Source organism: Moschus berezovskii, chromosome 28 (assembly GCF_049115385.1).
Source record: "Moschus berezovskii isolate FMDL1 chromosome 28, NW_MosBer_1.0, whole genome shotgun sequence".
NCBI classification, from domain to species: Eukaryota; Metazoa; Chordata; class Mammalia; order Artiodactyla; family Moschidae; genus Moschus; species Moschus berezovskii.
Genome location: NC_142487.1, coordinates 28,950,529 through 28,964,328, shown reverse-complemented (window position 1 = coordinate 28,964,328; position 13,800 = coordinate 28,950,529). Strand labels below are relative to the sequence as shown.

The following is a 13,800-nucleotide window of genomic DNA, read 5'->3' as shown; positions in this document are numbered from 1 at the left end:
AGCATCAGCCACTACGTGATTGTCATGTCCATGACCATCTTTATGGTGTTTCTCAACTGCCTAGCTCAGATGCTCACGACAAAGAAACTCAGTCTGTGTGGCAGACCCAAAACCCACGTCATATAAAGCTGCCAAGGCCATCGTTCAGCACCCAGGGGCTGTTTCTCGTTCTCCTTTTCAACTAAACTCTTGTCAAGGACTCATTAAGAAGATGGAAATCAACGTGTAACACATTCTGCGCATATAAGGAAATTACATGTGGAATTCTGAATTTACAGGTTATCTGGAATAAAAGAGCTTCCATTTTCTTGAGGTTTCGCATGCATGAAATAGTGGTTACGCCTGTGGAAAAGCCTCGTAAGACATTCTCCATTTTCAGTTTTCCCTCTGGTTGGAAACTCTTCTCATTGATGTTTCAGAGCAGCCATAACAATCTCCAGCCCCCACTGTACAGCTTCCTGTGTAACATGCTCCTGAGGGGGCAGTGCTGATCACATCCGCAATCAGTGCACTGGCTGACCTTGAAGGAAATCACCAGGTGGCCCCATAAATATTGATCAGCTCTCAGCACTGGTTTTGCAAGTAGTTCTAATGACTAAACAGCACTAGAAAAACAATCAGGATGTGAAGAAAAATGTTTGCAGGTGTTTTTTAATTGTAAGACTTAATAACCGCTAATTTCCATAGCTGTTATCATGCATTGTTCCAACAGAAATCTTTAATTGATTAATTTATTTTGGGGGTGCACTGGACGGCATGCGGGATCTCGCCCAGCCAGGGGTTGAACCTGTGCCCCATGCGCTGGAAGCGTGGAGTCTTAACACTGTGTACCTCCAGGGAAAAGTCCCCAACAGAATTTTTTAAATCAGTGGTTAAACTTGCTGGCACTGTCATAAGAATCTGTGTTGAAATTGCTTTTCTTTCAGGTTGTGCGACTCTAGCCCACAGGCCCAAAGTCTTCTTATTAAATTTTAATTTCTATTTATAAACTAACTGTAATGGACAAAACATCTTGAGAGTAATTTTTATTTGGATTTTTCATGAAGTGACCTTTACATATCACTGTGGAGTTGGACGTTTGCCCATGATGTGTCAGGAGAGTTTGGCTGATGCTAGGCTTTCTTGGTCTGAGTCCCATTAAAAAAAAATAATAATTGATTTTAAATCAAGTTATAGCATCACTCATTCACATTAATGATGAGAAAAAGCCCTCTACAGATTAGTAGATTTTTCAAATTGGCAGGTGAGTGAAGAAATATAATTTAGGATATTCAAAAATCAGCTTGGCAAAATGTGCTTTCTTAATGCCTATTTATGATGAAGTATAAATAGTATTGTGATAGTATTTCATGGTGTAACAGCAAAAGCATTCAGTAGTACAAAAAAAAAAACAGATGAGCTGATGTCAGTATAAGACATCGTGTCAGTCTGTGGTACAGAGTCAAGTGGGCGGTGAGGAAGCTCCCGCAGCTGGAACCGTGCTGGCAGATGGAGAGCCCATGAACCTCCACAGCGCCTCAGAGGTGTTTGATCAGTCTTTCCACAAGTCAGAGAAAGCTGACTTTATAAACACATCGTTATTTTTCCTTTTATATCTAGTTTTGCCTTTCATCTTTTTCCAGAGTTTCACACAGAGGAATTACTGAATATTTTATTACAACAGGGTAAAAGGCGCTCTGAGCTTTATCTTTATTTTGATTTTTGAAGCATGTCTCTCTAATATTATTTCAAGTCGATGTGAATTTACACAACAGGGGTCGCCTCTGCAGCTGCGGGCCGGCCTTGCAGTGCCGAGACAGGACCGCTTGGACTCAGCTGGGGACAGGGTTTGCAGGCTGGGCCTTTTCTGTTGCACGGCTTATCACGATATCTTGAAGCATTTTGCAATGTGTATTTTTATACTGAATAACAGAAAAATAAAGTGTGGTGAGATGCACTTCACGTTGCGCCGTGCTTCCCCTTGTCCCTGCGCGCGGGGCGTCCTTTCGGGCTCAGGCTTTCCTGTCAGTGGTGGTTCCACAGCTGCTTGTGATGTCGGTGCTCGCGCAGGAGATGAGGACTCGTCTTTCTGCTGCGCCCCGGGCTTTTTATTTAGTAAATTGTATTTCTGTTTAAGATATTTAATTACTTTTTCATCCCACTATGCATACCAGATTTTCAAGTCAAGACTTAAGTCATTTGCTGATTAACTCGTGTTTAAATTAGGAATGCTGTAAGAATTAAGGTGGAGATATCAGGCTGAGAAAATATTGAGCAACAATGGTGACGACAAAAAACAAAACACTGTCTCATGGAGCATGAATAAATCTTGGAGGAAACTCTAAGGATTGAGGAAACTGCCTGCAGCCTGTCTGTAATTTACTAATGCTTTAATTCTCTGTACCATTTTATTTAATGTGCTATAGTCAGAACACAGATTGCTTTTTTTTTTGTTTTTTAGGGAAATAATAAGTGGTAGTTTGAAAGTGTTAGTCACTCGGTCGTGTCTGACTCTTTGCAACCCCATGGACTGTTGCCCGCCAGGCTTCTCTGTCCATGGGATTCTCCAGCAAGAATGCTGGAGTGGGTTGCCATGCCCTCCTCCAGGGGACCTTCCCAATCAGGCATATTCTCACAATAATCCCCTCAGATGATTGAACCATGATAGAGCTGAACTACACACCTAGAAAATGCACCCACCACCTGCTGTTTCTCAGGACAAACTCGCCCGAGTTTCTCCAGCCCAGATGTGAGGACGTGCACATCCTCCACCCGCCCCACCTCCACTCCTGTGGTGGCCGGGGACGCGTGTGCCCCTCCACCTTCTGACCCACCACTGGGCTGTCAACGATGTCATTTCTGACAGAGCAGGCCAAGCTGAACGGAGGGGTGCGTCGCATGGGGCTTATCTTGAGCTGGCGCCGAGCTGCGGGCTCCTGGTGCTCTCCTGGGGAGAACCAGGTGAGCTCCGGACACACGCTGGATGCCCTCTGGTAGGAGGGCTGACCACCCCCCAAAGGAGGATGAGCCAACCCAGCTCAGTCGTTTGGAGAGGGTCCCCTTCACGCAGTTCTGAGAGCCACTTTAAGGCGCCCGAGATGGCTTGGTAACTTCTCAGCCTTTCAGAGTTCTTTTTATATTCTCTCCATCTATAGACTGTTACAGAATGGGGTTGTTAGGGTGGGTGCTTTCAACACTATGGTAATGTTATTATCTTGCAGCGTTTTCCCATTTCTGCATCAGCATGGTTTGTTAAACAAAAAAAAAGGTGGGTGGGATTTCTGCTCTTAATACTCATTCTGTAAAAAGAATGTTTCAGAACTAACGTATCACTTATTAATTTCCTTAGAGACACTAATACAGGTCGTAATTGTCAAGTCACCACCCTTGCATTGGAGTGTTTGCCACACAGCAGCGTTTCTCAAAGTATATCCCTTGGAACATGAGTTTCTGAGGATCCAAATAAATGTCATAATAAAAAAACATTCCCTGATCAAATATATTTGGAAATAAGTCAAATGCTGGCTGGACCAAGGGCAAGAAGGCCCATGAATTTGATCTATAGATAAAAGGTCAGACAATTAAAAATGAAGATATTAGTTACCTACTGCTGCATAGCAAGCTACCTCAAACTTACCAGCTTAAAACAACACACATTTCACAGCTGCTATGGGTCCAAAACTGGGGAATTTAACTTGATGAATGCATTGTGAAGGGAAAAGATAGCAGTAGGCCCCAAATTTCCACTTGCTTGATTGCACACCCAGCCTCCGAGTTCCCCTTCAGCCTAGTACACATACTCCAGAAATGTCCCTACACACTTTTACGTTTAAAAAACCTCAATTTATCACACTGTTTCAAAAAATAGTGTCATATGCTTAATCGAATCTTTGTTTTTTCTGAGAGCTCGAAAAACATTTTCATTTTTACTTTTATTGTGGGAAAACTTTAAAAAGTACTGGCAATTTTACCTGCCTCCGCATGAGTCATGTAACCTCGGACTGGTAACCTTCAGTGGTAAGGGATGGGCATCCAGTCAACTAGAAATTGAACCAAGTCTTTATACAGCCTAGGTTAGGTCCTTTACCAGAAAAATAAATTCATGACAAGCACTGACACGTTTTCTTGGGACTTGCCGCTGGAGAAGGTGACTGCTCGTTAAATTTTTGGGCATTCCCTGGCTGTTTATTTTACGTATTCCTCTCTCCTCACCTCACTCCTCTCCCCTCCCTTAGTTTCGTTAGAACACAGTGTTTTTCATCGTGAATGTGCTTTTCTTTATGAATTAGTTTCCATCAGTTCTTTTTAAAAACTTTTTATTCTAGAGTTGATAATAATTCCCGCCGGTTCTTAAATTCAATACGCGGTATGAGCGCATGGCGCTCAGCTGGGCCATCTCCGTGGTGTTCTCTTTCTTCTGCAGTAACTGCCTCCATTGCTAGCCACGTGTCTCTAGCAGGTGACATGATTTTTAATGCCTTCCCTCACCACAGTTAACTAGGGGTACACATTTGACCCAAGCCAGGCCAATCTGAGTTCTAGGCAAGATTTTCAAACTAGAACAAAGAGACACTAAGATTCACCATTCAGGAGTCATTGATGGTGAGATCCTCCAGGAACCTTCCAATGAGTAACTTTCCACCACATCTTTATGCAATAAAAAGAGGGATTGATTTTACTGGTATTTCTGAGAACACTGTGGGTAATGTTCCACGTGTGTGTGTGTGTGCTCAGTCGTATATACTTGTTTATGAGAACACTGTGGGTAATGTTCCACGTGTGTGTGTGTGTGTGTGTGTGTGTGGTGTGTATGTGTGCTCAGTCGTATATACTTGTTTATGAGAACACTGTGGGTAGTGTTCCACGTGTGTGTGTGTGTGTGTGTGTGGTGTGTATGTGTGCTCAGTCGTATATACTTGTTTATGAGAACACTGTGGGTAATGTTCCACTTGTGTGTGTCTGTGTGTGTGTGTGGTGTGTATGTGTGCTCAGTCGTATATACTTGTTTATGAGAACACTGTGGGTAATGTTCCGTGTGTGTGTGTGTGTGTGTGTGTGTGGTGTGTATGTGTGCTCAGTCGTATATACTTGTTTATGCCTTCCAAACTGGGGTCGACGGGTCAGAACGGTCCAGCAGTGTCCTTGCAGGCCCCTTTGGCTGCCTCCTCTGCCGCTCAGCTTCCCTTGGTTCCTTCCCTTGGTCATTAATTTCCTTAAAATTTTTATCTGCATCTTTTACTTTCACACCCCAAGAACTTTAATTGATATGCATGGTTTGAATGTATTTGTGTCTCTTCAGTGCTTAGTGTGGTTTCTAATTACAGCTTTTTAAAATATTGTGGTAAAACTTATACAGCCCTTATAATGTGCCAAACATTATTTTAAATGCTTTACAAATACTACCTTTTTGATACTCATAACAACCCTGTGAAGGAGGTGTTATACTATTTTACAGATGGGAAAACCAAAGCGCAGGATGGTTATAAATAACTTACCCAGGATCCCACAATTAGTATGAGGCCTTTTTTAGAAACCGTTTTAAATGAGTAGTTTCCCTTCAAACATTCTACCCTGAAATCTGCATAAGAGCATTTGTAGATTTTTTTGCTTCTGAAAACAGTTACTGTACCTAAGCAGGTGACATAAAAAAAAAGCTAGACTTTTTCAGCTGTGTTTGTCTGCTGCTGCTGAGTCACTTCAGTCGTGTCCGACTCTGTGTGACCCCATAGACGGCAGCCCACCAGGCTCCCCTGTCCCTGGGATTCTCCAGGCAAGAAGACTGGAGGGGTTGCCATTTCCTTCTCCAATGTGTGAAAGTGAAAAGTGAAAGTGAAATCGCTGAGTCACGTCCGACTCATAGTGACCCCATGGACTGCAGCCTACCAGGCTCCTCCATCCATGGGATTTTCTAGGCAAGAGTACTGGAGTGGCTTGCCATTGCCAATCAACCATAATACCTGAAGTTGCCTGTATGTGTGCTGAGTCGCTTCAGTCATGTCTGACTCTTTGCAGCCCCCTGGACTGTAGCCCTCCAGACTCCTCTGTCCATGGGATTCCCCAGGCAAGAAGACTGGAGTGGGTTGCTGTGCCCTCCTTCAGGGGATCTTCCCGACCCAGGGACTGAGCCACTGTCTCCTGCGTCTCCCACAGGCAGGTTCTTTGCCACTGAGCCACCTGGGAAGCCCTACACACGTGCACCGGGCATGGAGCACACAGGTAACCAGACTCTTACGGTTCATCTTTGAGGCAGATGTCAGCTGTCTTCCAAGTGTTTTGCAAAAGGAGGAAGAGTTTTCCTCCCTCTTCTTTTTAATCAGCATTAAAGGAAGGAAGGAAATATTGGAAGGAAGGGAATATTTTCAAGCACTTGGAGTTCTTGTCAAGTCCTGGAAGACCGGAAGACATTTAGTGTAATGGATTGACTTGTGGATTCCATTAAAGATATGTCCACATCCTAACCCCTGGGACCTGTGAATGTGACGTTAAAAAGGGTCATTGAGGGTGTAGTTAAGACTCTTGATATCATTCTGAATTACCGAGGTGGGCCATATTGTATAAAAGACAGAAAAGGAGGACATCCATGGTGGTCCGGTGGTTAAGAGTCCGCCTGCCAATGCGGGGGACGTGGATTCAGTCCTTGGTCTGGGAAGGTTCCACATGCGGTGGGGCAACTAGGCCCGTGTGCCACAACTGCTGAGCCCGTAGTCATGACCACTGAAACCCACCTCCTAGAGCCTACGCTCCATGAGAAGCCCCCACGGTGAGAAGCTCGCGCACTGCGATTCAGAGTAGCCGCACTCGCTGCAACGAGAGAAAGCCTGGGTGCAGCAGTGAAGACCCGGCACAGCCACAAATAAATGAACAGATGCCAAAAGTGGGGGGGATAGGAGGAAGAGGAGGCCCGTGAAGACGAAGGCGGAGGTTGGGGTGATGCGCCAGAGCCCAAGGGAGGTTCGGAGCTGCTGCAAGCTGGAAGAGGCGGGAAGGAGGAAACAAGGTGACTAGGGCCTTCTGGCCTCCAGAACTACGAGAGAATAAATTTCCACCATTGTAAAGTACCCCCGTTTGTGATAATGTGTTATAGAAGCCCAAGGAAGCTAACACACTTGGGGAGGTGACTTTTACAGACCCATTGGCCACTTTCCGGATAGAGCCACAGTGCTTGCTTGGCTAAGCCATACTGCTCAGCAGGTCATGAGTGTGAGCCCCACAGTTCAGCCTGAAATGTGAACAGTAACATCAAGATTGCTGATGAGTTGCCTTTCCTGGGATATTCCTGCCATATTTTTCTGGAAGTAGTCAAGAGATCCTGAGGCTTTTTCAGTTTTGGTATTTATATGTCTGGATTCAGTTAAAACCAGAAAGCCCTACGTCTGGTTGTCCTTTAAACCATGGCATCACCCGCCCTAACCCTGTGGCATCCGTGACCTTTTCCAGAGATGAGGGCATTTTCCCAGGGGATCCTCACACACGAGTCCACTCAGCCTTTAGTCCAGACTCAGCATGAATCAGGGCCTGGCACATCATGAGCACACTCTCCGCACCTGAGAGGGAAGCCTTCCAGTGGCGTGCCCTTTGTGAAGCCATGAGTCTTGTGTGATGACGTTCCAGTTCATGAGGTCTTATCCCATGTGAGTCTGCAAGCTGGATGGAGCTGCTGCTTTTACTGCTTCTAGGGCCACGGAGGTCTGAGAGGGAGGAACGTGGAGAGGTGGGCCCTTGAGCCGTCCCCTGGGTCTCTGCCCTAGCGTGGCATGCGGTGCTCTGGTTCCTTCGTTTGTCTGCTGGACTGGCTCCTCCGGGAGGCTGCCGGCATTGGGAAGATGGTGGGGCCTGGATCAGGCTTGGTGAGTTTGGCCTGGGGCGGTGAGTGCTTTGACACGCATTGCAGATGCTCGCGACTGCTGTCCGCTCCTCGACGGCCTTTAACTACCGGCCTGTCAGGAGGACCTGCGCTGTTCTCTCTTCCCGCCTGGTTGCCTCTCCCTCCCATTTTCTGACTGGTGGTTTGAAGTTACAGCCCTGCTCCTGAATATGCCCTGGAGTGCGCAGTCACCCCTACTAAACTCCCCATTTCCTGCTTCATCAAATTCAACTTTGCCAATCCCGCCAGTTCTATTGGCTGCCAACAGAGCAAATGTGACTTCTTTCAAGAAAGACAGTAGCTGAAGCTCCAATACTTGGACCACCTCATGTGAAGAGCTGATTCTGGGAAAGTCCCTGATGCTGGAAGGAATGAAGGCAAAGGGAGAAGGGGGTGGCAGAGCATGAGATGGTGGGATGGCACCAACGACTCAACAGACATAAATTTGAGCAAACTCTGGGAGATAGTAAAGGACGGGAGCCCGGTGTGCTGCTGTCCGTGGGGTCACAGAGTCGGTCACGACTTAGAAACTGAACAACAACAAAGCTCAAGAAACAAAATGAATTTCTCTCTCTTTCGTTCATCCATCTACCCCATCGTCCTCCCTTCCCTTTCTCTCTCTCTCTCTCTCCCTTTAAAGAACTTTACTTGAGCCCCTATATGTCAGCTAGGGGGCTTCCTTTGTAGCTCAGTTGGTAAAGATCTACCTGCAATGAAAGAGACCTGGGTTCAATCCCAGGGTCGGGAAAATCCCCTGGAGAAGGAAATGGCAACCCACTCCAGTACTCTTGTCTGGAGAATGCCATGGACAGAGAAGCCTGGTGGACTGCGGCCCATGGGGTTGCTGGGAGACTGGATTAGGGAACTTGAAATGGTTAGAGATGCTGTGTACTGTCCTGGACTTGGTCACTCGGTTGTGTCCGACCCTCTGCGACCCCCTGGACGTAGCCCGCCAGGTGACTCTGTCCGTGGAGTTCTCCAGACAAGAATATTGGAGTGGGTTGACATTCCCTCTTCCAGGGGATCTTCCCAACCCAGGGATCGAACTGGGGTCTCCTGCATTGCAGGCAGATTCTTTACCAGCTGAGCCACACTGCAGGCAGGATTTGCAATGGTCTTTTCCTCAGGCTTTGTAGGTGGACAGAAAAGCTAGTGGGGGTAGGAGAAAAATAGAAGAGAGTAGCTGAGATCCAAAGGGTTCTCTGCATCAGTTTACCCAAAAGGGGCAGAATAAATGAAAAGCGGCATAAAGCCGTCAGAAGAATGGAGCAGATTTTCTCCCCCCAGCAATGCTTCTTCCTGCTCCCTTCCTATCTCAGCCAGAAATTGTGTTCCTGTGCCAGAGAACTCTGGGGAGAGAGACAAGGACGGTGAGGCTCCTGGAAGTGGCTCTCAGCGTGGTCGCAGCCTCCACGCTACTCGTGAGGGCCTGATCCCTGTCTGCAGGATGCTGGGACGCTCCGAGGTCGTGCCGCTTTTCACGTGGAGACATGGTGGCCCTTGTCTACTGAACTGGAGACAAACGCACACATCTGCTTTTTGGGAATCAGGATACTGTTGCCTCCCATGAAGACGTTGTTCCTTTCTTCCTCTGATGGTAACTTACTTACTTGGACAGCAAACCTCAAGCCTTGACCTTGTTAGCTTCGTATTCTAAGGAGCTGAGAAAACAGAACCAGGGAGTTGCTTTAAAAGGGACATCTCTTACCCAGGAAATCCCAGCAACTTTTAATCTACAGGGTGATCATTTTCAAAATGGCACTTTGTTCGGAGTTGTTGCCCTTTATTGCACAGGGCTTTTCAGTTCGAATCGCTAGAATCACAATAAGGAAAAGAAAGAGGAGAAAATTGTTTCTAAAAATTTTAAGCAGAAAATTCTGGAAATTTTCTCAAGAAGACTTTTTTTCTGCCTGCTGCTACCATCTAAATAATGGTATTTCCTTCAACTAAAATATTTGTCAAGCTTCTCAGTTTCTTCTGTTTCTGTTTAGAGCAGATGGTCTGAATGGCCTGAGTCTGTCCCACGATGGCTTGATTTTTCTTCCAAAGTTGCTGACGCCTTAGAAGGATAAACAGCTCAGGAGAATGTCCTCAGTGGACTCCCTCTGCTGTATTGAGTCTCTGCTGTCACACTGGCAAAGAGAGACCCCCAGGAGGCCCACTAGATAAAGGCTGCAACACCTTCCAGCTGTTGGGCATTCTTATCACCACAGGGTTGTCATCATTAAAGGGGAGGGTTGGAAGCAAATGTGTCAGCCGTCCAGCGGGATCTCTCTGTGGACTGAAGAATGTGGGATGGTTACCGCACACAGTCTGTGGGCCTGATGCACAGTGAGGCCAAAGTACAGAAATGTCCGAGTTTGGAGCAGAGAAAGGTTTGTTTCCGGGCCAGGTAAGGAGACAGGCGGCGCATTCTTAAAAAAAGCCCCCAACTCCTTGAAAGCTTTCAGCAAAGCCCTTGCACTGGGAAGGTGAAGAAGTGGTGTGGTTAGTTGTCACAAACTTCTTGGTGTGGGATTCTTTGTTCTTGCAGGTGTCCATGTAGGTCAGGCCACGGTCATGTTCATATAAACCTCCATCAAAACAAGTGTTATTCTCTGTTGTGACAAGAAAGAGAAAGGGAGGCATTAAATTGTCTCTCCAAGCCTCTGTGCAGCTTTTAACACTTAAACCCCATAGTAAGAAAAGCAGTGTCATCACCCGTCCTTCTGCTTGTTTAAGATCCTGAGCTCGACATTTGCCTTCTGAGATCCAGCCCTGGCCAAGAGGAGGGTCCCTATGTAGGCAGTCACACTCCCGGGAGCTCTCCTGCAGCCCCCTGGGCCCTCTCACAGCCCAGGACCCGCCGCGGAAGGGACCTCGGCTGGCACTGCCCCCCCAGCCAGGCCCCGCACCCTGCCAGCCGTCTTCACTGTGGCACCCAGGTGCCTGGGGCCCAGGTGGCCCACAGGCTCCTCTGGCCACCCCGACAGGGCAGGTCCTGGGGACTGTGACCCAAGGTGACCACCACGGCGGCACCCCTGTGATGCCAGTCATTGCCGGAGCACCATCGGGAGCAGCCTCAAGCTAACAGTCTCGGGCTCACAGTCACGCACTAACAGCCACCTGCTAATGGATGCCTGCTAAGTCACGTGCTAACCGCCACGTGCTAACAGACGCCTGCTAAGTCACGTGCTAATGGACGCCTAAGTCACGTGCTAACGGACGCCTGCTAAGTCAGATGCTAACTGCCACGTGCTAACAGATGCCTGCTAAGTCAGGTGCTAATGGATACAAGCTAACGGACACACACTAACTGCCGCATGCTAACGGTCGCACTCAGACGGTCTCGCGCTGATGGTTAAGGGCTGACCGCCAGGCACCAGCTGTGTACCTGCCCCACCCCGTCACAGTGCCAGCAACAGCCTGGCTGTCAGAGGGCACAGATTAAGTGATGAGACTGGAATGTGATACCTGCTGCGTTCTCTATTTAAATAGAAAGCAGTATTTAGCATCTTACTGGTTTTTTGAAGCTAGTGCCTCAGGGGGGCATGTCTTAGGCCACAGGGCTCTGCTCATTCCTAATGGTTGCTGTTCCACGTGGGTTTGTGAGGACGAATGTCTCCTCCATCCTATATCTCTGGCCACTTCCAACGTGTCTGTCCAGTCTCCCCAGCAAGTTCATGGAGGGTTGCCCGTCTTTTGACAGGAGTCGCAGTAGCAGACCCAGAGCCATGAAGGCTGTTGGGATTCTCTGTACAAAGAAAGCATTTTGACGACATTTTGAAGTAATAAGGGACATCAAGCTTGATATAACTGTTAACCCAAGACATTTAAAAGTAGATTATTCTCCAGCAGGAGATCTGGGTTCTTTCCCTGGGTTGGGCAGATCGCTGGTGGAAGGCATGGCACCAGTATTCTTGCCTGGAGAATCCCATGGCACGACTGAACGGCTCAGCACACACATATTCTCCAGCTTGTAAGGTCTGGCTTTTTAAGAGGGCTTCTCTTATCTTTGCTTTTCTGTCCCTATTGGTATCATTTGTTGCTGATTAATTCTTGGGGCCAGACACAGAATGAAACTTTCCACTTGCTTTTAAAATTCAAAAAGGAGAGGAGGAACAAGATGGCGGAGGAATAGGATGGCGAGACCACTCTCTCCCCCACAAATTCATCAAAAGAACATTTGAACGCGGAGTAAAGTTCATAAAACAACTTCTGAATGCTGGCAGAGGACGTCAGGCACCCAGAAAAGCAGCCCATTGTCTTCGAAAGGAGGTAGGAAAAAAACATAAAAGATAAAAAGCGAGACAAAAGAAGTAAGGACGGAGCTCCGTCCCGGGAAGGGAGGCTTTAAAAAGAGAAAACTTTCCAAACACCAGGAAACACTCTCACTGGCGAATCTGTGGCGAGCCTTGGAAGCTCAGAGGGCCACATAACCCTCTTTTTTTTTTTAAGATTTTTTAAAAACCCACAGATTACCCGCCAAACGGTAACTCCTAGCGGAGAAGCAGCGCAGACGCCTGCATATGCCATTAGCAAGCGGGGGCTGGGCAGGGAGGAGCCGGCTGAACTGCTTAGAGAGAGGACTGGGCATGAATGCCGAGAGAACAATTTGAGAGAACTGGGGAGAGCAAAGCAGACTGTGGGATAGCTTCCCCACAAAAAGGCGGAAAGCTCTAACCTAAGACTCGGCCGGCCCCGCTCACAGAATAAAGGACTGAGCAGAGTGAGCTGGCTGCGGCTGGCCCATCCCCCATCCCCCGCCGAGACAGGCAGGGAGCGCAGCCAGAGCCGGAGCGGGCAACCACGGCCCCAGAAAGGCATCTGATACAAACTGCAGACAGGCTTGTTGCTAGCCAGGACTTCTTGGGCTCGGGCCGGTCGATATCCCCCTGAGAAGGTGCGCCGGTTGTACACCCAGAAAACTGAGTGGCGGGGACTGGGGAGGCGATAAGTCGCAGAGACCGCGCTCGCCAAACACCTGGTCCCCTGAGCTGCTTGGACCGGGAAAGGCACAAAACACAGGCCCAACCAAGTCTGCGCCTTTGTGGAGTACCTGAGAACCTGAACTTGAGCCGCTCAGACCTGGGAAGTGCATACAACCCGGCGCCGGCCTCGGACAGTTCCCGGCAGAGCAACCTAGAGCCTGTGCAGTATAGACTGGGACAGCACACGCACTGTGAGCGGGGACAAACCCAGTGTGACCGAGATGCTGCGAGCACTCCCCACAGATGCCAGAGATATTTGTCTGCAGCATTCCTCCCTTCCCAGAACAGGACTGAACAACTGAGCCTTAAAAAGTGTCCACCCACCCCCTAGTATCAGGGCGGAAATTAGACACTGAAGAGACCAGCAAACAGAAGCTAAAACAGAGGGAACCACCTTGGAAATGACAGATAGAGACGTCTAGAGGCTACTCCAAGAATAAGACCAAAAACCAGAGGCAAGAGGCTTAAGCCCGAATCCTGAGAACACCAGAGAACTCCTGACTCCAGGGAACATTAATCGATAGGAGCTCATCAAACGTCTCCATACCTACACTAAAACCAAGCACCACCCAAGGGTCAACAAGTTCCAGAGCAAGACATACCACGCAAATTCTCCAGTAACACAGGAAACTAGCCCTGAGCTTCAATATACAGGCTTCCCAAAGTCACTCCAAACCCACTGACATCTCATAACTCATTACTGGACACTTCATTGCACTCCAGAGAGAACAAATCCAGCTACACCCACCAGAACACCGACACAAGCTTCCATAACCAGGGAACTTTGACAAGTCACCTGTCCAACCCCACACACAGAGAGGAAACTACATAATAAAGAGATCTCCACAAACGGCCAGAAGAGGGAAAGGCCACCCCAAGCAAAGCATTATAAGCAAGATGAAGAGGCAGAGAAATACCCAGCAAGTAAAGGAAAGAGATAAATGCCCACCAACACAAACAAAAGAGGAAGATATAGGGAATCTACCT

The 13,800-nt window shown here is 47.8% G+C and overlaps 1 protein-coding gene across 5 annotated transcripts in view; it reads left to right on the top strand.

The window, feature by feature from the left end:
- PIGN (phosphatidylinositol glycan anchor biosynthesis class N) overlaps nucleotides 1-1,937 on the top strand; it is a 102,804-nt gene extending 100,867 nt beyond the window's left edge. For all 5 annotated transcript variants that reach the window (XM_055417479.2, XM_088833421.1, XM_055417478.2 and 2 more), the window contains one exon: nucleotides 3-1,937. In XM_055417479.2, the coding sequence (XP_055273454.2) occupies nucleotides 3-126 (124 nt within the window). In that variant the 3' untranslated portion in view covers nucleotides 127-1,937. The remainder of the gene's footprint in view (nucleotides 1-2) is intronic.
- The last annotated feature ends 11,863 nt before the right edge of the window (nucleotides 1,938-13,800 follow it).